Raw genomic sequence first — 24,563 nt, forward strand, 5'->3', positions numbered from 1 at the left:
CTACGTAGTTCACGCTATTTACAGGGAGGGGGCACTAGCGTAGAGAAACTGTTAGCTTTGACTACCAAGCTTTGCTAAATCACCGCTCTCTCTCCAAGGAAACAAAACAATATAGAATCGGGTTGACGGCGTGCAACAAGCACAGATCCTCTCTCGACACGACAACGCGTGAGTATGCCCTCACATCTGTTCACAACCGAATCCAAAGCTGTGTAAGGGGACTGCTTTGGAAGCGGTTGCCGCCGTGCGAGTATTTCCCCTTTTGTTTAGCGGTTAAGGCCCCTCTGTTTGGAACTTGAAGGGGGGCCATGTTGTTTAGCCACTGAGTGTTTGGCTGATGTTTTAGCTAACAACAGCAACATGGCTATTAGCGTTTGTTAGCTCTCGGAGATGGCCGTAACGTGTTGTGTACAGTGAATATCGGATAATAAGTCGAGAAAATGTGTTCTATTAAACATGCAAAGCCACCCGCTGACTATAAAACAGCAGTGAATTAAGCAAATTTCTTTGATGTCTCACCAATAATAAACACAACGGGCCCTTTGCGGTTAGCACTAGCTAGTTAGCTCCAGAGAACCAATGGTTAGCTTTAATCATGTTCGATTTCCACTAGCAGAAATACATGAGGGGGTGGAAGTAAACAATCAAAAGAAGCGAGGCAACAAACCACAAAGCAAACACAATCTAATAAATAAATAAACATTTACGCAAATCCCAGCTGAAAGTCGTTAAGGTAGCTTCCTTATTATTAGAGCGGCTTGCTTGCTGCTGGCTAGGCTAGCTAGCCAAGCTGCTAATTGGTGTGCCACAATGAACAGTTTCAAATTTGAATACGTTGTTGCAAGCTCGTTACATCATCTCAGAAATCAGTCGTGGCTATCGCTGAATATTTGCATTTATTCGTGTATGTCTGTGTGGTAGCCGAAGCTTTATTGCTGGTATCCCCAGTCTTATGGTCACCAGCTAGTATTTGGCTAACGACAACGTTACCGAGCGGTGTTGCTCTTATAAGCCACCAACATCGATGTCAGTCGCTTGTTTTGTTCTTGGCCCGATCTTTTTAATTTAACAAAACATTACTAACCTGTTGTAGCACAAATAGTTAAGCAGAATTAGACAACGATATCCCTGGCGTGTTGTTAGCAGCTCGGGAATTAGTCTTGTCCCAGCGAGGAAAATTAAAAGCATTAGTTATCATTATATTATTCTTTTGGATGATTCTTTAATGGGATTTAAAAGCTGATTTTTGTCTGAAAGCTCAAGGAGGATTTAATAAGTCCACGATGGTCGCATTATAATAGCATGGGCTTTCATAAAAGCCAATTATGATGCCGTAAACACCACATTGTAATGGGTGCTACATTACATTGTATAATGAAATTAAAATCATATCTGAGCCATTTATATCCTAGTGTTTCTTATTGGTCATTTATATGTAATTATACAGGACACACAGAGAGACTATATCCTCTAATAAGATTTCTTTCAATTTTATGCAAGTGAAATTAAAATAAGAAAATATACATTCCAGTGAGTAAATCTTACTTTGTCTGTTTGTTTTGTTTTTTAGGCTTTCCCGTGGAATGAGCATTCCATGCAGCATCCTAGGTATGAATGACGTGGCCTGGCAGGAGACGAGAGGTGGGATGCTGCATGCAAATGGTGCTCCTGAGTCTGGGGGTGTCCGAGTTCATGGCGGAGGGCCCCTAGCCACAGTTGGCGGAGCTGGTCAGGCTCCTGGAGGGCCACACATACAGGGCATGGACAGGGTTCCTAACCCTACCCCAGGTACCCCACAGCCTCCGCTGAGCGGGAGGTCTCAGGATGACGCCACAGTAGGATACTTCTTTCAGAGGCAGCCTGGGGAGCAGCTTGTAAGTTGCACACCTAGCAAGCATCGCTGGCCTACTGGGGATGCCAATCATGTCGATCAGGTAAAGAGTTGGTTTGTTTTTTGTTTTATTGAGCTAAGGCATGCGGTGATGTGCAGTTTAGTATAATTACCAGACAGAACAAGTCCTCAATTTTCACTGATTATTATATTGGTATAAACAGCAAGTAAACAATCTGTTGTTTATTATTTAAATGTAGTACTTTGTCATTATTGGAGTTACAGACAGGTCTATCCACAGCCGTTTGCCCAGTCAAACGTGAGGTGAAGGTTGGAGTGCAGATTTCAGAGATCACCAGTCTGTTACTACAAGTATTAAAAAGCCATAGCACTGCTTCTGATTTACAACAGACATCAGCAAGATTATAGTTTTGGCCATTGTGTCAGCACAACAGGGGTGTGAGTCTCACCATGTTGACTGAGCCAGAGTTGTAATAGAAAGTGTGGTTATTAAATAATGAAATAAATGCTGCAATTAAACTTTAATGAAGAAAGCTTGTCTTTTAATTCTGTTCCCCTTCAAATTATTCCCCTTCTGCACCTACAGACTGCTGCACTCGGGGCTTTCAGTGATCAAAGCAGCGTAGTAAGTCTTCTTCCATTAGTGGTCTAAGAGGCTTCATGGTTTTATTCTACACTGTTGGATCAGACTTGGAGGTGCTTCTCTAAAACGCAAATGTGATTTTGAAGGAAAATAAATAAAGTTGCGTGGTAGTTGGATCAGATTAATAAGGAGTATTGACATGTAGTTGGCCAGAAATGGCTTCACTAGGACAGCTCAGCATACTGATATGGATGGAGATATTTTCCCACAGCTGTGGCTTCTTTTTTGCTGACCATATATTGAGAAATGTCTATAATCTGTCTGTAGTAATGTTAAGCCAATGGTGCACTGGAAACCAATCCTCTTTTAATTTCAAAACCTGTCTTTGTGTTGTCATTTAATAGCCACACCTCACATCCTGTCTCAACAGTAGTTTAAGCTGCTCTGCAGCTTTTTTTGTTGCTACATACAAAGCCCCGTCTCGTGTTTAGGTTATTTAATTTTTTTTTTCTTTCAAACTTCATTCAAACTATTCTGTTTCATGCAAGCAAGTCATTGTGCCCTGCAGAAGAGCGAGTGTAACCGCCTCTCTTTATAAATCATGTGTAGTCTGTGCAAATGTTTTTTTGTGTTTAGCTCTGCATAGGTCCTAGTCTAAAAATGTTTTTTTTTTAAAAGGTCCTTCTCAGATTTTTATTTTCAGTTTTCCTTAACACATCATGTATAGTGGGACGGGGGGCGGTCATGCAATAACCAAAGCTAAATGATCATGTCAGATACCTTAACATAAGTCGAACAGTCAGGACTAATTGCTTTGGGATTTCATGTAAGAGAACTTTATTAAACAACAGTCTCTTATTGGCTTAACGGCATATTCAAAATGCTGTGTAAGTCATAATTCATGTCTGGCTTATTTCACAAAACCGGAATGTTACGTAATGTAAAAACAATTGCACAGATTAAAGAATAAATGTTAGGTTTTTGTTATGAATGTTTATGTATTCTATTGAATTGTCACATATTCTTACAACAAGCACTCTTTAGCATTGCAGGTACAATTTTACAGTTTTGTTAAATCAGTGCTGTTTAATTTAAAATGTTCATGAAAAACCTTTTTTCCTTTTTTAAATCTGTCTCAGGTCCGTGCAGTGGATGAAATGAACTATGATTTTCAAGCTCTTGCTTTGGAGTCGAGGGGGATGGGAGAGGTAAGAACAGTTTTTGTCTGCATATCGTTCATTCTCCTCACTCTTATACAGTTTTCTGTGATTATTATTTAATTATTTTATTCTTTCCCCGCCGCTCTAGTAGAGCAGGGCGATATGACCAAAAATATTTATCATGATATACATTTGAAAATTTGCGATAACAATATAACTGACGATATAATTGACACTAGACAAAATACTTTACAACTCCACAACTTTATTAGTGCAAAAAATCCCATCAATGTATTTTCACTTAAACAAGCAGCTGTTTTTTATGTGCATTAAAGTTATATATAAATGTAACAGTGCAAATTCCTTGCTGACAGTTTAACCAAAAGGCATTTCCAGTGGAAATTGGCTGACATATCCTCAGCATAACCATGTATAATATCCACAAAACTTAAAAAGAGGTTATATACACACACAATACGGTAATATTATGTTGAAGCACAGTACGTATCACTCCGCGAGGCGCCTGCCTAATGCCGTAATGCTCTGACAATCCATCAAGCGGTGCGGGTTCGTAGCTTAGCAAAGTCGTACTAAAACATTTGACAGATTTTTGAGCGCCGTGTATGACAAAATCGTTTTGAGGTCAGTAAACACAACCAGAATTCATACATAAGGCACACGGGATAATAAGGGGCACTGTCGATTTTCAGAAAAATCAAAGGATTGATTTTAAGTGTGCCGTATTTTCCAAACAACACGGTAATAACGACGGCCCGCTAGCATGCTCTACCAAAAATAGTGCTTTGTTGTGTATCTGACAGACGAAAGCTAAACCAGTTTCACACCACTGAAGTTGCAGCATTTTTACAAACCAATTCTGGTTCATCTGTTTTATTCAACGATCCACTTTCGCTCATTCTCATTCTTTACATACGCCATGTGCGTATGTAAACATAAGCACTGCGCATGCGCATTTAACCCATATTCTATTGCGATATTTCATTTTCCTATCGTTGCCCAAAATTACACCGGTATTACTGTGAACGGTATGATATAGCCCAGCCCTACGCTCTAGAATTGAAAAGTGACTGTACACATCCGTAGGTTGCTATTTTACAGAGGCCAGATTTAAGTATGTCTATCTTCAGTCCTGTGAAACATGTCTAGAGAAACTATAGAAATGCTGAACTATTTTTAAAGCATCAATGTTTGCACCACCACCACCGAGTCTTTAAAATACAGATTTATTGTAAACTAGTTCATCTTACCTTTGATTGAAATCCATTAAACCCTCACCTGTCCCTGTCTTATTGTCAGCAAGCATATGCACAATACAGAAACAACTGAACAACACTAAATGTTTGTTTTCCTAATAAAGGGTTTTCTGAAAGCTTTTTGACTTAACGCTATTACAAATCATTTTTTATAAACGATAAACACCTTGTGCTCCTCTCTGCTACACTGACGTAGTTACATTTTCTCATATTTTATGTCTCAGACCCCCCACCCCCCAGGCTGCTGCATGTAAATCTATGTGCAGTCCTCTACAGTGATGGTAAAACTGTGTTGTATAGGAGTGTTTTTCTCATTTTATGAAACAAGAAGACTAAAATAGCCGGTTCACTTAAGCAAATAAATTGTTCACTTGGTGTTTGGTTAAAGCATCAGTTGCAGCATTGACTTTCTTACTAATGAAAAATCTTGTTAACAATGGTCATAAAACTTGGCACGGCTTTCCTAGAAATCTTTAAGCTCAACCAGCCTTTTTTCCTGGCAGTGTGGATTGGGTCATTGACTTGTTTGCCTCGCCGGTGCACTCTAGGGGGAAAAAAGATTCCAGTTAGAATTTAATCTGTTTTAAGAGGAGTCTGAAGCAGAAAACCTGTACGGATTCTTTAGAAAAGCATTATTGAACTGACTTGAAGTTAACCGAGAGTTGCTCAGGTCTTGAGTGTAATAGCCCCAATTATAGGTAGTTGGTGTCTATAATGGGTAATTAGGTCCAACTTACACTAAATAATTAACATTTGAATCCTATGTCAATAAAAAATTCTTATGAATTGGTAGTCAGTCACTCCCCATGTCTGTATACAAATACAGTCTAAACCGTTATTGCAGCTTGTTCAATTAAGTGATTTTTCCTGATATCTTCCAATTATGCCAATTAATTATTAGTGAGTTTAACTTGGCCTCAAAACATTCTGTTCTCAAACATCTCATTCACATACGGAGTCGAAAATACGTCTCCCTTTGCATTCGCAGTTTGGAATCATAAATGCAAATGCTTTTCTACACCATTCAGAAACGCTGTTCATGTTTTTTCTTAGCTTTTGCCAGCAAAAAAGCTCTGGGATTCTGATGAGCTGGCCAAAGATGGCAGGAAAGGAATGCTTCTTGGAGAAGAGTGGAGAGACAATGCATGGGGATCATCTCGTGAGTGTCTTTTAAAATTTGTCTTTTCTCTAATTAATTAATTATTACATATGTAGTTAAGATATCTGTTCCAGTCATGTGTTTGGGAATGGAATATCTCAGTTTTCACAGGTGCCTGCCAGCTATAACGTTTTAATATAAATACTATTAGAACAATATAAATACAGTGGCAAGAAAAAGTAAGTGAACCCTTTGGAATTTGTCTTAAAATCAGGTCAGATCTTCATCTGAGTTACAATTATAAACAAACCAGGTTTTTTTTCTGCTTTTTTTTTTTTGTTGAAATTGCGCACACACACAATTATTTTTACATATATCATGGTGCATTTTTAGTTCTCCTTTTTTTTTTTTTTTTTTTTTTTTATTGTCCAAAGGCTATGTTAGAAAATGGTAAACATCTCCCTTCACGAATACCATCTGTAAATCATTCCTAGTTAGGACAGCAAGGACTGATTTAGACTTCTGCAGTGAGTGTTTGTAGAGCCTGTGGTGTAGCCTGTGTAAGTGCCTGACTTCATTGGCGGCATTTACGCTTGTGCAAAATACATTCTGTGCGGATTACCTCGTGGTTATGTCCTGGTCATTTGTATGCGGAGTCATCCAATAGAAACCAATAAAATGGTGGGGCTTTTTGTCCCGTCTTTAATTCCCACTCAAGTTTTTTTTTTTTTTTTTTTTTTTTTTCCCCCACTTGCTGCATTCCCTCACATCTATTCTGATAGGTTCAACAACCTGCCTGCAGGAATTTGCAGACATTTGTGAATCCTTACATTGATGCTATGATCATTATTCCTTATATTGAAGTGATGACAGTTATTCTCTCACTGTAGAAACTACAGCAAAAAAGCAGCTGGACATGCACTGGAAGAATCGGCAGTACTGAACAGGCCAATCACAATTGTTGCAGGCTGCGTGGACATGATGGGTAGTTAAATCGCTGGTTAGAACGCCACTGCTGTCCATAAAACCTTGCCTGATATTTGCTAAAGGAGTACTTTGATCCTTCACAGCACTACTGCAGTACTGAATGATGTAGCTAAACTGCAAAGTAAAGCCTGTGCTTCCTTTGCCTGAGTTCAAATTATGCTTCATTTATCTCATTTGTCCCTTTTACCCAACATTTATCTGATTGGTTGTCCCTCGTAAACGGAAGGTTAGAACAGCAGGTGAGTGGAGCTGCTGAGCTTGCAGCCAGATATGTGTGCATGAGATGACCATATTAAGCACATCTGCTCTAAGGCTACGTTCACACTGCAGGCGAAAGCGCATCAAATCCGATTTTTTTTTTTTTACCCTATGCGACCCATATCCGATCATGCTATGACAGTGTGAACGGCACAAATCCGATATTTTCAAATCCGATCTGGGTCACTTTCGTATGTGGTACTGAATCCGATACATATCCGATGTTTTAGAAAGCGACTGCTGTGTGAATGGTCAAGTCGCATTAAATCCGTCTTTTACGTCACTGACGTCTTTTACTTGTGACACAAGACAGACGCCGATTATCAGCGCCAGAGAAGCGCCAGAGAAGCGCCAGAGAAGCGCCCGAGAAGACATCGTGAACGCTTCCTGGCCATCCGGTGAAACTGCTGGGAAGACAACGTTGGAGAAACGTGAACATTTTATTTGTACTGTATAATCTGCAGATTCTGACAGAAATCTGCAACTATCCTTTGAAGCACCGCTCCTCTAAAACAGCAATAAGGATAATTATTAGGTTATCTACATTATTATGTAAATAACAAAATAACTTAAAGCAAAAATTGGGAAACGTGAAGTCCGAAGTCTTTATATTAAGGGCCATCAGTCAAATAATATTGTTTGCTCTGGGTCTAAACAGAGCGCGTTGTGTGTGTGTGTGTGACATCTTCTTTTGCGCATGTGGGCCGCTTTGAGCGTTCACACTAGAGCGCGTTTGCTGCCGCATTTTATTTGTAGTGTGAACGAGCAGACACAAAAAAAGGATTTGATCAAAAAATTGGAATTGAGCATTAAGACCTGCAGTGTGAACGTAGCCTAAGTGACCTCACACAGAGCTAAGAGTAGGGAAAAAAATGAAATTAACCATTTAGAACAGTCTGAATCCTGAGCGTATGGCATTAAGGGATTACTTACTAACCGTAGCTGATTATTTGAAATAGCCATGTTTATTATGAGCATTGACCATTGTGCCCATTCACATATGGCTGAAAATGAGCTAAAGTATAATGGGGTCCTTTTACAAGAAGAAGGTCTAACGGTTCAGCCAGAGCCCAGTTTCTTAATCTAATAGAGGTGCTGAAGAATGACCTCGAGGATAATTCACGCCAGAGATTCATTTCTGACAACATGGCTGAAGTGAGACGATTCTAGAAGAATGACTCAAACTTCCTCCTGATTGTGGCTGCAGAAAACCTTTGAGATCACTGCTGCCACAGGAGGTTCAGTCACTTGTCAAATCCAAGGGTTCCCTTACTTTTTCTACCAGCAATCGAAAGTTTTAAGAAAGACATAAGAGATTGTTTGGGTCAAACATCACGTTTGTGTTTACTTGTGACTCAGATGTATGCTCAGGTGGCAGAGCAGGTCAGCCACTAATCAGAAGGTCAGTGGTTCGATCCCAGGCTGCCTCCTGGCTGGATGCCAAATATCCTTGGGCAAGATACTAACCCCATGTTTGCCTACTGGTGGTGGTCAGAGGGCCCGGTGGCGCCTGTGTCCGGCAGCCTCGCCTCTGTCAGTGTGCCCCAGGGCAGCTGTGGCTACAATGTAGCTTGCCATCGCCAGTGTGTGTGTGAATGGGTGAATGACTGAATGTAGTGTAAAGCGCTTTGGGGTCCTTAAGGACTAGAAAAGCGCTATACAAATGCAAATACAAATTTGATCTTCATTTAGATGAAGATCAAATCAGATTTTCTGACCAGTGAACGCAGAAGAACATGTAATTCCACGGGTTCACTTCGCTTGCCACTGTATTTGATTACGACTTTTCGTTCAGATCATTCAGTGTCTCAGCCAATCATGGTGCAGCGACGGCCAGGCCAGGGTTTCCATGGCAATGGTGATGCCAATTCTGTGCTTTCACCTCGCTCAGAAGGCGGAGGTCTCGGCGTGAGCATGGTGGAGTACGTCCTGAGTTCGTCCCCTGGTGACAAGATGGATGGCCGCTACAGGAATGGAGGCTATGTAAGCCGAACTCTTGCATCTCATCGATCTTACCAAAAGTGGAGATTGCATTTCTTTGTCTAAATGTTTTTCTGTCTTTCGTATTTACACAGGGTGCAGGAGATGCTGACCAAGATGGGAGAGAGAAAAGTGATGCGCAAGAGAAGGTGTCGCCTTTTGAAGACGACAAAAGCCCCGAGATGAAGGTGGGAGAGGAGAGTGATCCTACTAAAGCCAATGGAAGAGGTCTGCTGAACGGCATGGACAGAGACTGTAAAGACTTCAAGTAGGTTTTCCTTTTACAGTGATACAAGTTAACCAGTAGAAAATGGAAAAAAAAAAAGTTATTTCTAATATAGTATATATAGCTTTTCAGTTAAAAACTAAATCTAAAATACCAGACTGTGTAAATATGAACATTTATAAGTTGATTTGAGGGTTTTTAGACTTTTGTTTCGCCCCAAAATAACAGTTGTGTATAAATATGGCGGTCCGTTTTAAACGTAACTTGTTTTTTTTTGTTCTTTTAGCCCAACTCCTGGAAGCCGTCAAGCTTCTCCCACTGAGGCTGTGGAGAGGATGGGTCCCAGTCAGACAGGTTTGGAGATGATGGGGCAGCACCACCACCCTCATGCTCTCCAACAGCAGAACCCCTCCCAAAACAAGGTCCAAGCTGAGGATTTCCAGAACCAGGAGGCCCAGAACATGGGCGGTATGGAGCAGCAAGCTGGTGTGGAGTCCTTACAATTTGACTATGCTGGTAATCAGATTCAGGTGGACTCTTCAGGGACTCCAGTTGGATTGTTTGACTACAACTCTCAGCAGCAGGTCTGTTAAATGCACAAAGTCTGTTTGGTAGTTTGCTCTGCAGGTTGTGAGCAGTTTGTTGATTTTTATTTATTTATTTTTTTGCAGTTGTTCCAGAGGTCTAATCCATTGACTGTTCAACAGCTCACTGCAGCTCAGCAGCAACAATATGCACTGGCTGCAGCCCAGCAGCAGCATCTTGGTGAGACAGATTCTTTTGCAGTATTGTTTAACTGCTTTGTCTCTCAGGTTGTCTCTGTTTGAGTTGCATAGACTTTTGAATGAGAATTATATTGCTGTTCTTCCTCATATTACTCAGCTGGCCTTGCTCCTGCATTTGTGCCAAACCCTTACATCATTAATGCTGCCCCACCTGGAGCTGATCCCTACACTGCTGCTGGGTTGGCAGCAGCAGCAACGCTTGCAGGTGATCACATGGCACATGTTCATCCGCAAGTTCTCATTGAAATCCAACAGATCATTATTATTTTATTTTTCTTTTACTCTTGATTATCTGCTGCCCAGATCCAATAACTTATATAACTTCAGAAGTGTTTTTTTTCTCTCTCCCCTCCTCCAGGCCCCACAGTTGTTCCACCACAGTACTACGGCGTCCCTTGGGGTGTGTACCCAGCTAATCTTTTCCAGCAGCAGCCTGCATCTACTGCCAATCACTCGGCCAATCAGCAAGCATCCAGTCAAGGGCCAGGGCCAGGGCAACCACAGGTAGGAATAATTTCTCTAACCAGTATTAATTCCCTACTTCATTGGCCTCGTATGATTGTATGAAAAATGTGCTTCAGGATTTGGTTTCAGTCATCTGTCTGTGACCAGTTATCGTGTGCAGAATGTTTATGATGACCCTGAAAATGAGTCATCCATGAAGACCTGCTGTTAAAATTTAGAAAAGTTAAAAGTGGGCGGGGCTTCTGCGATCCATCAGTTGTGCATTTGATTCAGAACTGTCCTGGAGTTGGTTGTTTATGTTTCCAAGCAACTCGTGACGTCTGATCAAACCACACAGTCGTGGTAAAACACGTTAGCTATACTTTAGCTGTTCCTCATTTAGTCACTTGTTTATTTTTTGTTGTGACGACCAGTTGAGATTGCTTCCCTTTCAGTACAAAGCCAGTAACAGTATTTTTAACCGTTTCTGCCAGGTGATGCGCACTGGAACCAACCAGCGACCTCTTACACCTGGGCAAGGCCAGCAAAGCCAGCAGGAATCCTTAGCTGCAGCAGCTGCTGCAAACCCTGCGTTGGCATACACAGGAATGCCTGGTTGGTCTACCATTTCATACTTATGCTATACTGCAATTTAGCCAAAGACACTCACAACCAAATACATCTTTTTTCCTTTATTGGTTCACATTAAGTGTACACAGTGTGTGAGTAGTAGTAGTTACAAAATACTGAAACAGTGTTTCTAACAACACTCCAAGTATGTTGTGTAGTAGTAGTAAACTGTAATTACTAACTCTCCTCTTTGTGTGTCTTGTTTCTTCCTCAGGTTATCAGGTTTTGGCCCCTGCAGCTTACTATGACCAGACTGGAGCTTTGGTAATGGGCCCTGGTGCCCGCACCGGTCTGGGTGGGCCTGTTCGTCTAGTCCAAACCCCACTTCTCATCAACCATGCAGCGGCGCAAGCTGGTAAGAATTTTTTAAAACATTTGTTTTAATTAAGGAATTCTTTCCTCTCTGGTGTCACCAACTGTTTGCTCAGAGGGGATCTGTGGATGGTTTGTTGTAGGGTTTTTACATTGCATTCAAGTGCCTTGGGGTAACTGTTGTGATTTGGCACTATATAACTCAAATTTAGCTAATCTAATTGCATTAGAGATGATTATTTGGAATTCGGTGACTGTATTTTATCTGATTCAAATCTCAAAAAAGATCACTCTCCATCTCCTGTGGACTATGTCTCCTATTTTGTCCACTGACACATTCTTCAAAAAACCAAATGTGACGTTGATCAGATAAGCAGATCACATAGTTTGGTTTAAATCTGGTCTGTTCGCAGTGTTTGTCTCCTGCAGTTACCACTGCTGTCTCCACTCTGCGTGTGGTGAGAACACACACTGAGCAATGTTTCATTTGGCTATTTTAGTGAATAAATTCATTACTTTAATACGTTCCCAAGCCTCTTACCCCGAGTTTAATCACCACACATAAGCAGTAACCTTTAAATATAGGTGGAAAAAATGATTCAGCCAACAAGTCCCAGCTTCTACAAAGTGTGTTCACGCTGATGGTTTAAAATGCAAAAGTGGCTCTCCCAAAAATAGCTGAATATGTTTATGTTTAATTCTGCTTTTTATTATTTGTTTATATTTGAGCTTGTCATTTGTGTTTATCTATTGTAAAATGACTTCACCCACTTAGCAGTTCTCTAGCAATCTGCCAGATCTGCTGTTTTGAGTAGGCACAGTTGCATGCGCACATGTAGCGATCTGATTTGTATAGATGTCCTCTTCTCAAAATGATAACTTAATGAGTGCTTCTGTATGGTGTGTTGTGCAAATGATATGTGTGTGTATTATTAATAGAGATGGGATTTTTTTTTTTCTTCTTAGATATGCCTACTATAATGTCTGTCCCGCACACCCACTTCTTTCTATTCTTACTTGATTAGTACCACTCATGTGACCTTTCCTCACCTTTGACCTCTCACAACAACCTCTCTTCATCAGCAGCAGCAGTGTCTGCATCTGGCTCCGGTAACAACATGTCTGGTCCTCCAGCCAATGGACTGTACCGCTCCATGCCTCAGCCTCAACCTCAGCCGCAGCAGCAGCAGGCTCCTCCACCCAGCAGCGGCCTGCCCTCCAGCTCATTCTACGGATCTGGATCAGTCCCCAACACCTCTCAGAGCAGCTCTCTTTTCTCTCACACCTCCGCTGCCCCACCACCCCCAAGCTCCTCCCTGGGCTTCAGCAGCACCGGCGGATCTCTTGGCGTTGGCCTGGGCTCTGCTCTTGGGGGTTTTGGCTCTTCTGGTCAGTGGCTAAACAACGTGCTGCTTGGAGAGAAAAATGGTCTTGTGTTAAATTTAAGTTTTGTGTTCTAAAAGTGCTTTGATTATGATTTTTCAGTATCCAGCTCGACCAGTAGCAGTGTATCCCGCAGGGATTCCCTGTTGGCAAGTTCTGACCTATACAAACGAGGTGGCAGCAGTTTAACTCCCATTGGGCAGCCGTTTTATAACAGCCTGGGTTACTCCTCTTCACCCAGCCCCATTGGCCTTACACCAGGTCATTCCCCACTCACTCCTCCACCATCTTTGCCCTCTTCCCATGGATCCTCTTCCAGCCTTCACCTAGGTAAGCCTAAAGAAGGGATGTTTACCTTTTGGTCGAATGTTGCTTTTGCGGTAGAAAATAAAGAAGCATTTGAGCCTGTTCTTAAGTGAGGATGTGACTTAAATAGAATAGAACTTTAAGTTGTCATCCCCTGTTAGGGGCACCCTCAGTGAAATTGATGCTTGTAAATGAAATATTAAAAACTGTCTTATTTAATCCTAGGTGGCCTGACAAATGGCAGTGGCCGTTACATTTCTGCAGCTCCCGGAGCTGAGGCCAAATACCGGAGCACAGGCGGCACGTCCAGTCTGTTCAATTCCAGCAGCCAGTTGTTCCCTCCCTCACGGCCCCGCTACAGCCGCTCTGATGTCATGCCATCTGGACGCAGCCGCCTATTGGAAGACTTCAGGAACAACCGTTTTCCAAACCTCCAGCTCCGTGACTTGCCTGGACACATGGTGGAGTTCTCTCAAGACCAGCACGGATCCAGGTGATGGACCTAATTTAATGCTTGAAAATGCCACCGCAAAATTAAATATATAGGCTTTTGGGAAATAATGAATTTCTTTTAGGTCTCGTAAATTTAAGCCTTAGCCAAAAAAGAAAACATGCAAAAAACTGCATTGCAGTGTTACACTTTTTATAATGAGTCCACTCTTTGAAGTGTCTTTTTAATCGTTCCCTGCTTTCTCCAATCTAGATTTATCCAGCAGAAGCTAGAGAGGGCCACTCCTGCTGAGAGACAGATGGTGTTTGGAGAGATTTTGCAAGCAGCATACCAACTGATGACTGATGTATTTGGGAATTATGTCATCCAAAAGTTCTTTGAGGTTGGGAGTGTTAAAGTTCATCCATGTGTCTTTTGAGTAACTGCACAGTATAAACTAAACTCAGTTCCATTTATAATAAATTACTCTCATATTGTAATAGATTCCGGTATATATAATATATTTTTTATGTTGTCTCAGTTTGGAAGTGCAGAACAGAAACTTGCTTTAGCGACCCGTATCCGCGGACACGTTCTTCCCCTGGCATTGCAGATGTATGGTTGCAGGGTCATTCAGAAAGCCCTGGAGTCAATTTCCTCAGACCAGCAGGTAATTGTAAGTGAGATTTCACTTCTTTATAACAGTTTTATTTTCTATTGAAAAGCATTTTGTTCGTCCTTCATATTAAATACTTTGATTTAAACGGTCTTTTTTACGATATAATTTGATATCATTTTTCTTCCATTTAGAGCGACATTGTCCGTGAGCTTGATGGCCATGTGCTGAAGTGTGTGAAAGACCAGAATGGGAACCATGTGGTACAGAAGTGCATTGAATGTGTCCAGCCTCAGGCTCTTCAGTTCATTATTGATGCCTTCCAGGGACAGGTGGGTTTTTTTTTTTTTTTTTTTTTTTTTAGTTTTTGTTGTTTTTGTTTTTTAGAATAGCTGCCATATAATAAGCTGCTTTATAACGTAACTACCTTTCAGTATGGTTTATTTTTTGTAGACTCATGTGAGCTGTAGGGTTGCATTAATATCTAAATCCTCTGATGTTCTTTCACTACATGGTACAATAAGCACTGTTTTTATTTTCTAGGTTTTTGTACTTTCCACACACCCCTATGGCTGCAGAGTTATCCAAAGGATCTTGGAGCACTGCACCCAGGAGCAAACTCTGCCCATCCTGGAAGAGCTTCATCAGCACTCTGAACAGCTGGGCCAGGTGTGCACATCAGTTTCCTCTCTGTCCCATTTTAAACTTCACGCTGACTACCTTATTTTTGCTAGCTGCGACTGATCGTTGTTGACATTTATCATTTTATGTCACGTATTTGCATGCGTCCTTCATGTTTGAACATTTCATATTTTTAGCCTGTCATTGTTCCTGTGTAGTTGTGGTCTGCTAAGTGTAAGGATGAATGTAATTGTGCTGTTAGCTGACATTACATCTGACATATGTGATTATTTAAACATCCACCCTGCCCCCCTCACTTATTCCATCTAGAAATATCAAGGCGTTTCATTGGAGATGACACCCAAAACATATTATACAGTGTCCCGTGATGCACTGTTCAAGGTCAGAGCAATTTGCCTCTATCGCGGATGTCCCTGTGCTCACTTCCTTTTTCCCTCTTTATTTTTTTTTAATCTTTTCTTCTGTAAAGAATCTAATTTAACATTTAGACTCCCAACCCTTATGGTCCTTTCCTAACCCACTGAGCTGCCTGTTCTTCCTTTTTCCTCCCTTCTTGCTTTATGCCAGAGGATTTAGGGACATGCTAATCTGCTGTCTGATGATCCCTCTTTTGCCTGCAGCATTTTTTGATCAGTCTGTTTTTCCCTTTTTTTTTTTTAAATTCTCATTTAGCTAAAATTATAATTGTTTGATTCAAATCTAGGAGTTTGAAACTCTTTTATAACCAAATAGTTCACAAATGGTGTTTTAAAACCAACATAATGCAAGTTCATGTTAAAACAGATTGACAGAAAATGGTTTGGGAGGCAAATACTTCAAATTTAAAGGTGGAGATCGCATTACCTACTCAACAAATTACCACTTTAACAAGCTTGGCAGTTGAGTGGCGTTATTTGTTGTTTGGTCAGTTCATTTTTTTTGTCTCCATCTTGCCGCACTAAAATTACACCCGTAACTGTCTATCACCCGTTTCTGAAGGGGCAAAGATGCTATTGGTTGTGTTGCCTGGTCAGCAACACAAACCAGCAGCATCTGTTTTGTCTGACCTTCCGCAGTGATGACGTAAGGGTATTCGAAATACTACAAATGGGGGTGTCGCTCATTCATCGGCCAATCATTGTAGAGTTGCATGATTACCCTATCAATCGAGGCCAATGGGGGGGAAAAGTAGTGCATGAGTATCAATCATGTTCAGTTGTATCTCACAGTTTGTTTGTTTTTTGTTGTTGTGATTAATCTTGTTGGGATGACTTTGCCTTGTCCTTACACCTCTGTTGCCTCCTGCAGGATCAGTACGGTAACTACGTCATTCAGCATGTTTTGGAGCATGGCAGACCAGAAGATAAGAGCAAGATAGTGGCAGAGGTGCGCGGGAAGGTTCTTGTCCTGAGCCAGCATAAATTTGCAAGGTAAGCTAAGCAGTCTGTATGGATTAAGAGTGGGCTGTATATTGTTTGCGGATTTTGACATTAACTGGGCAGACGGTGAATATTCTAAAGTTCATTTCGTTTGAAATGATTGTGAAAATAAATAAATATTCTGTTGTGGGAGGGAAAGCACTCACATTACTGTCAATATTAGAGCAGCTGTGTTTCTTCACACCTCTGCTGGTGTGAGGACAGAGATGTGAGTGATTTGCACTAGCATAACTAAGGAACATAAGTTGATGCATATCATCTGAAGATCAGTCGATACGCTGTTGTTGTTCTGCTACATCTTTCGAGTGTTTACATTTGTAAAAACCGGTCAATAGTAGGTTTATAACATGCAGGTTAACGACTCACGTTTGGGCCTGATAAGAGATAATTTAGGCAGTTCATAACCTAGATCTTTCTTGAGTCGAGTAGGATGGGAATGCTGAATTTTAGGTTTCTTTGTTTTCAAAGCAGAGATTGTCCAGAGCAAGTGTCCATTTGCTTAGCTTTGAGTAAATTCTTTTGTAATATATAGGCGGTGGCATGATTTTACAGTGGTTACTGCTATCACCTCACAACAAGAATGTTCGTAGTTTGAATCTCCGGTTTGGCTCAGGCCTCGCTGTATGGAGTTTGTAAGTTCACCCTGTGCTTACATGGGTTTCCTCGAGCTTCCTCTCACACTCTGAAGATATTCATTTTAGGCAGGTGCAGTGCTTGAAGTGTATAGCATAAAATTATGATTGAATGCTTCGTTAAGATGAGATATGCAGTGAAGTGCCTTGAGTGGTCCATAAGAATAGAAAAGTGCTTTCTTAATACGAGTACATTAGGCAAGTAGATATTTTAAAAGACAAGTCTATGTTGAACTAAATGTGTCTGCACGAGTTGTTATGGCGGTCATATTGGTTTTTGCGCTTGTGGATGTGATCTGTTTGTCAGTGAGCAAACATGACTTTAGGCCGACTTTGGACCTTTAATTTATTTAAGTTTGAGTTATTTACCGTATTTCCCAGACTACAAAGCGCACCTGAATATTAGCCGCACAAGTTAAAATCAGGGGAAAATCCTGTTTTGTACATACATTAGCCGTACCTGACTAAAAGCCGCAGGTGTTTCAATGTTGACTTATCATATGTAAGAGAATATGCACAAAGCGAATTGTCAGGAAAGAGATGGCTGTTTGGAGACATACCCCTTTTATTAATATTTTGAAAAACAAGTTATGGGTACATATTTGCATAACTTTTTAGGTATATGTACAAGCAGTGGTAATTACAAGTACGAAACATGTACTGTGCTTCATAAATGAGTAACAAATGTAGTAGTACATAACAATAACCTACAGCACACCAGAAAAATAGATTCGGCCTACCTTTTAGGCTCAGGTGCAGTGACACGGCTTTAACAAGAAGAAAAGTCAGTCATTCACCACCATCTTTCTCTTCTTCCTGCGCACTAAAACCACAAGTCCTCTTCTCCAGTGTCGGAAACGAACAGGCTCAGGATGGCTTCGTCATCCACTCTCAGCTTCTCTCCTTCGTTGTCACTTTCAAAACCAAAGAAATCCTCGTTGTCAGTGTCAGAGTCGAACACCCTCTGAAGGGCCGTGGCGGTGTCCTCCTCTCCATCATGCAGCAGTCCAGCCCTTCGAAATCCGTTGGTGATCGTGGATGTTTTCACACTTTTACACGCTGTCAGAATCCACTGGTGGAGTTGGGCATAACTTGCTTTTCGCAAGTTTATCGCCGCTCATCATCCACGCCTCCCGCTGAACGCGTAGCGCTACTTTGAAGTTTGTTTTTCGCGGCACTACGTTGCCTGGCGGACAGACATGTGACCAACATACCACTCTTGAACCCCGATCCTTCCGCCAGGCAACGTAGTGCCGTACAACAGCGGAACAAACAAAACAAATCCTCTTATGATATCACAAAAATCATGGACAATCCATAGAAAAGCCGCACCTGACTAAAAGCCGCAGGGTTCAAAGCTTGTGCAAAAAGTAGCGGCTTATAGCCCGACAATTACGGTAATTACATGACTCACAATAATTGTGAATATGTGGGACAAAGGATGGAGGCAGATGATCCACTGTGGGGATCTTTAAAGGGAGATGCCAAAAGATGAGGACAAATCCTCTACTGGGAGCCAGTACCACAAAACGACTTCCACGTTCAGTTCCTGTAGTTAAACAAAAGTGGTTATCTACTTGTTTCGTAATACAAGGTTTTCCAGTCTTGCTACCATTAAAAATGGTGGTGTGTGCAGCCAATTTGTAAAAATACACGTCTGCTGGCAGCAGAGTGGTATATTTTATACATTTAATAGATGAGCTGTAATATTAGGAAAAAATAAGATGCTCACAAACTTAACATAACTGCTGCAATTAAACAGCACTATACAAGTGTGTGAGTGTTTGACGGGAAAAATGATCCTTGTAACTTTAGAAAAGCGCTGTAAGAATGTGTAAATGACTAATATCCTCTGTAGTGTAACATGGAACAGTCGGTAAGACTGTCTCAGTGGGCCATCATTGCATATGTTTAGAGTTTTGTGTTTCATAAAGTTCTTTGGAAAAAGTGGATTTCAAATCAATAAATGTTCTCAGCTTTAGGAATAAATTGCTGTGTAACTCTAAAATTGATCCTGTTAGCCAACAGGAAAAAAAAATTAAGCTGGGAATAGTGGTCCCCTCTCCTAAAAACCTGTCTCTGGTAGATTGTAAGCTGATAGACAAAGGGCTTAGACCAGGGATGGGCAATTCCAGGCCCCGAGGGCCGGTGTCCTGCAGGTTTTAGATCTCACCTTGTGTTATTGGGATGGTCCAGTGGAGGAGGATTATCTGGAATTTTTTATAGTCAGTAGGTGGTAATGTTGTACATGTTGTTTTCTTATCAAACATAACCTGTTCCTGCACGTGTCAGGTGTAAAACTAGGTCATAGTAATCCTCCTTTATATTTCCCAAATTCAAGTTTACCCCATTAACAACCAGCCCTTGCCTCACAGTTGGGGTCAGCAAAACCTTAAACTAATTGAGCTGTTTGAACACTTGTCCAGTCCACTGTGCCTAATAATTACAGTTTGCTAACACACATGCATACATACCAGGTGATGCCAAAAACAAAAGAAAATGATTCTATATGCTGGCATCTCTCTGCTTCCATCTGTTCAGTTATAAACTTGAGTAACAGTAGCTTATTTTTCCCTCAGTAATGTGGTGGAGAAGTGTGTGATCCACTCCTCGCGTGCAGAGAGAGCTCTGCTGATAGATGAAGTGTGCTGCCAGAAAGACGGGCCCCACAGCGCCTTGTACACCATGATGAAAGACCAGTACGCCAACTACGTTGTCCAAAGAATGATCGACATGGCAGAACCTGCTCAGCGTAAAATCATCATGCACAAGGTGAGTCGCCTACTAAATGTGCTCATGTTAGCGTTAATGATAGTGGGTGGATCGTAGTCCATTTGATCCAGTGAATTCTATCAGTGTTCTGTAAGGTTTAGCAAAGCTTAAAAACTCTAATCTGTTTATGTCCATAGTTTCTGACAAGTGGTCAAATCGACTTGGCTGGTAAAAGTTTAACTGTTAAGTTTTATCAGTGGTATCCAGGGCGTTGCACAGCTCATTCAGATCATGAAACAGCCCAAGTTAAAACAAGTGCCTGCATTGGTGCTTTCAAGGACCCTTGATATGTGAAATATGACCAGAAAGACCTGTTTTTAGTCATGTTATCAGTGCCATTATGTGTACAGCGATTGTATTTTGCATGAAAACAAAGTAATAACTAGGGCGTGCACTTCCATATCCATCTGCCAGCATTGTGTCCATTGTTTACATATTTTACATTACTCTTTTTGTACATCAGTGCAGGCTTTTGTCAAGGCGCTTGTGTTGACATCAAACTAGTTAGTGCTGTTTTTGTTTTTTTAAGAACAGTATAGCGTGGGTGTCAAACATTTGTCAAAATATCTGCATTCTTTCTGCTGGCCAACAGGGGGCGACTCCTGTGGTTCCAAAAATAAGAAATTTTTGTAGACTACTGCAAGAAAATCACTTAACTCATTCACTAACCCTTTTACATACACAATCTCCATCAGCAGTTTCAAGACTTACTTAATGTAACATGATATGCATTTTGTAAATTATGCTACCCATAATTAAAAAGCATGCTCATTCTTTACCCCTACTTCCAAATTTAAAATCATTTGAGCTTCTTCAGATTTTAAATGCATTTATCTTCTTCTCTTCTTTATTTAGATCCGGCCTCACATTGCCACTTTGCGTAAGTACACCTATGGGAAGCACATTCTAGCCAAGCTAGAGAAGTACTACATGAAGAGTGGATCTGAACTGGGTCCAATCGGCGGTCCCGCGAATGGTCTGATGTAGTCACGTACACATCCCAGGTCCCCTGAACAAGTGGAGGAGTAGGAGCCCCAAACCCCCCCGTTCTGTCTGAGATGTGCTCCTTAGCCATAGGGGTTAGCCTTTGACGCCCTCTGTTATCCCATCATTTGGGGGGGCAAGTTACCAAAAAAACAAGACAAGTCAACTTCACCTAAGAACGCTGTGACAACTGACCCCTGCCACTCTGCCACCCCTGGTGCAGGTCCCCAGCATGGCCCCCAGGGGGCGCACAGTCAGCAGGCTGTTTATTCTTTTTGTTTTTCTTTTGTTTTCCTTCTTTTTTTTTTCTTTTTTTTTCCCTGGGTAAAGCACAAGCCCATTGTTAATGATGTAATTGATGTATTTGACTGGTTTTCATATTATCTTGTACATTTAGTTTTTTACCTTGTAAATTCTCTGTAGAAAAAGAAATTATTACACATTTGCTGAAATTTACAGTTCTTACAATTAACACCAGCAAGTGACTTTATAAAGGCTAAACTGAGTGATCCTTTTAAAACACGATTCCATTTGTTTTTGTAAACAGACAGCTGTTCTTATTAAGCTTAGGCAATTTATTATAATATTTGTATATTATCCCACACACAGTTTAAAAAAAAAAAAGAAAGAAAAAGGAAAAAAAAGTGTTTTCCCATGCCAAAGCAGCTGATGGATTAGTTTTCAATAGCATCACATAGTATGGATGGACAGAAATCCTTCCATCCACAAGCGAGTACTATGCGTCACGTGCCACAGTCACCCAGAGGTCTTTGAGGCCGCTTTGCCAGCTCGGGGTTTGGAGATTGGTGCTTTACTCTAGGGTAGCGTTTGCCAGTGGTGTTTTTTTTTTTCTTGCCTCGTTTTTTCTTTTGTTTGTTTTTTCCCCCCACCCTTTGCAGGAGTGTGTGCGTGTTTGGTTACTCCAGCAGCTCGTGGCCTGCATTATGTTTTGGTACTGACAGACTGAGCTGCTACATCCACCGAGCACCATTTGAGCCGTCTTACTCTCCCCTCATGCAGGCGATCACTTGATTTATTTTTTTTTATGCAGGAGGAAGTAAAACGCTACCATTTAACTTAAAGAAGCAGAGCATGAGGTTTGGTTGTACAGCGGGCGTATGACCTGGTTTAATATTAACATAAAATGACCATAGCTTTGGGTGGGGTGGGGTGGGGTGGGGCTTTTTGCAGGGATAGCAGGGTGGGAGTGGGGTACGCGTTGGCATGCTGTAATAGGTTTTAATCCTTAGAATGATTTTTTTTCCTTTATGTTTTGCGTAACATCTTATCTGTCTTGTAGTTTGAGATGAACACTGCCCTAGAAAACAGTATCTTTATGTACTGAATAATCATCTCTTGTGTAGAAGTAGTTGAGCAATGTATAGCATCTTTATGTATGAGAAAATTGTTGCTCTTTTTTTGGTTGAGGGGCTTGCAGCAGTGATGGGAACCCCCACCGCCTGAAGGTCAGAGCAGTCCAAGAAATTATTATTATTTTATTTCTGGAATTTGGTCAGTTTTGTACATCTGAGGTGAAATAAATTAGACGTAGCTGAAGAAAGGGATGCTTAAAGAACCTTTTTCTTTTTTTTCTTTGGGTATGTAAGTGGATTGGCGGAGGCCGGTGGGGCCATCAAAAGCTATACAATTCACCTGTAACGCTCGTAGTGACGGCTTCTTTGCTTCATATGAATTGTAGAATAAATGTAGTATATGTGCAGTTAATAAGTGTAAGATTATTAGTTTCACTAAAAAAAAGTCTAGTTGTGGTGTTTGACAGGCCTTGCTCTAAATTTGTAGTGATGCTTTTATTTGTCTGTACAGTTGTACATTTGTAAACGTTTATGCTGTAAATGGGATGTCTTTTACACTTCTTTTTTTTTTTTTCTTTGGAGGGGGGAGAAAAAGGCTAATGTGCATTTAGATGTGTGTATATTCATCACTCCTTTCCCCTTGAATATAATGTATACAGGTTTTATTTGATCAAGTGTTATTTTAAAGGAAATGAAAACTTAATGGCTTCACAATCTGGCATGGTTTTTGTTTTTAAATCTGTTCTGGGCCAGCCTCTATTTGTACTGAAGCTGTAACATCCACTGTTGATAGTCTTTCTGATGTGTGACAGTTTAAAAAAAAAAAAAAGAAAAAGGAAAAAAAGAAACACTCTGTACTAAAATCGAGGCTGCATTTAGTCCTCTCTGCTACCATGGAAACTTCACAGGATATGACGAGAATTATTTTTGTACAGAAGAGTGCTGTATTTTGAAACAGCTACTACCTTGTAAGCAAAAGCAATGTAAAATATTGTCAATTATATAAATATGAACATATGAGTTTTGTCACACTGTCAAAGTCATGTACATTTTCAGGTGGCCTTATGTACATTTCCAGATGTTAGATGAAGAAAACGAACTCCTTTTTCGAAGCAGAATTGTGACATTGTATGATTAAACTGTTCTTCTAACATTTGACCTTAATTATTGCCGAGTTTTTTTCTTTTCCAACCTCATATGTTAATGATTTCTTAATCATTTCAAGACACTGGATTTTAAACTAATGGTGAAATAAGTGTCTAAAAGTTGGTTTACATCCATCCATCCATCCATCCATTTGCTTCCGCTTATCCTTTTCAGGGTCGCAGGGGTTGCTGGAGCCTATCCCAGCTGTTATAGAGGCGGGGTACGCCCTCATCCACTTGTATCAGTATGTGCCAGACTGTGTTGGAAAGATTAACATTAATTTCTGCTTTCCAAAACAATTAAAAAGCTTTCACTTCACTGAAAACGCAGCAGCTGGAACAGAAGTTAAAAGGGAACTTGTACCTCTCCTGTATTTTTCTTCATCAGCTTTGTGGTAAATCAAAAATTACATTTGTTCCTCCTCACATATGAAGTGCTGAATGACTTAAAGATATCTTGGCATTTATCTCAGTTTCCAGCCTTGGTCTTAGTTCCTACAGTTGCAAGTCTTTAGGTTCTTTTTATGTAGAACAGCTCCCACTCTGAATCCGGTGACCCTGAACAGTCCCTTAGTTATGCTGCTATAGTCTCAGATTGCTTATGGACTTCCTATGAAGCACTGAGCACCTCTTTTCTGAGGTGGATTGATGCTGGGGCAGCTGTAGCTAGGTAGAGAAGAGTCTACTATTTAGTGTCCCTGGCCTGGACACTCAATGCATTCATCATTTAAGAGCACATGAATGTTTGACAAGGAGTTTAGGCATGAAATAACAGAATAAATGATGCGTGGAAGTACAACCCCAGGCCCCAAAATGTTTAGATGTTGTGTAAATTAAAGTAGAATGCAATGGTTTGCAAATCTCATAAAGCCATGTGTTATTAATATTAACTGGAAACATGTCAGTTACATGATTGAGTATAAAAATCAATCAACGAAGAGTTTCTCAGAAAGGAATCTGAGCCGAAACTCGGTGTAAAATTGTCAAAGTCTAAGAAAAGTTTAGGTAAAGTAGAGGTATTACTGTAAAAGTCTTCTGAAAGCAGGTGACTCATAGTGTGTCATAGTATTTACAGCAAACATGTTTTTCAGTGACTCATTAGGACTCATTGTAATCAATGTTTTTAACAAACAGACAGATAGGAAAAGTAGCGATGTTTCCCTTACATTTTTATTTTATTTTAGTTCGTTTTTCGAGTTCAAAAAATCATTTGTTTTTTTTTTTTTCAAATTTCTTCTTATTACTACCATTTTAGTTAACTAAAATGTTTTTTTGTTTTTTCGTCTTTTACATCTAGTTTTAGTTTTAAGTTTAGTTTTGGTTAAATAGATT

The 24,563-nt window shown here is 40.6% G+C and overlaps 1 protein-coding gene across 8 annotated transcripts; it reads left to right on the forward strand.

Moving 5' to 3' along the window:
* Nucleotides 1–9: 9 nt before the first annotated feature.
* Nucleotides 10–23,250, forward strand: pum2 (pumilio RNA-binding family member 2). 8 transcript variants are annotated; one of them, XM_006792533.3, is made up of 24 exons: nt 10–168; nt 1,571–1,934; nt 2,439–2,477; nt 3,575–3,643; nt 5,923–6,028; nt 9,009–9,196; nt 9,289–9,461; nt 9,706–10,003; nt 10,091–10,184; nt 10,302–10,409; nt 10,563–10,708; nt 11,143–11,263; nt 11,493–11,633; nt 12,674–12,979; nt 13,076–13,303; nt 13,505–13,772; nt 13,983–14,112; nt 14,251–14,385; nt 14,520–14,657; nt 14,869–14,994; nt 15,277–15,348; nt 16,255–16,376; nt 19,597–19,789; nt 20,645–23,250. In XM_006792533.3, exons 2-24 carry the CDS (start codon nt 1,584–1,586, stop codon nt 20,774–20,776), a joined length of 3,684 nt encoding a protein of 1,227 aa, XP_006792596.1. In that variant the 5' UTR covers nt 10–168; nt 1,571–1,583; the 3' UTR covers nt 20,777–23,250. The 8 variants fall into 8 exon arrangements, with proteins under 8 accessions (XP_006792596.1, XP_006792597.1, XP_035764325.1 ...); XM_006792534.3 differs by having other exon boundaries at nt 14,251–14,379; XM_035908432.2 differs by having other exon boundaries at nt 12,677–12,979.
* Nucleotides 23,251–24,563: the final 1,313 nt, after the last annotated feature.

Source organism: Neolamprologus brichardi, chromosome 15, assembly GCF_056152115.1.
Source record: "Neolamprologus brichardi isolate AB-2024 chromosome 15, ASM5615211v1, whole genome shotgun sequence".
Lineage (NCBI taxonomy): Eukaryota > Metazoa > Chordata > Actinopteri > Cichliformes > Cichlidae > Neolamprologus > Neolamprologus brichardi.

What these genes read in the sequence shown, in the direction of transcription:
- pum2 (XM_006792533.3), top strand. Translation starts at nt 1,584, where the DNA reads ATGAGCATTCCATGCAGCATCCTAGGTATGAATGACGTGGCCTGGCAG. An exon ending in AGTCGAGGGGGATGGGAGAG is followed by an intron (nt 3,644 to 5,922) that starts GTAAGAACAGTT and finishes GTTTTTTCTTAG; the next exon opens with CTTTTGCCAGCAAAAAAGCT. An exon ending in GTAAAATCATCATGCACAAG is followed by an intron (nt 19,790 to 20,644) that starts GTGAGTCGCCTA and finishes TTCTTTATTTAG; the next exon opens with ATCCGGCCTCACATTGCCAC.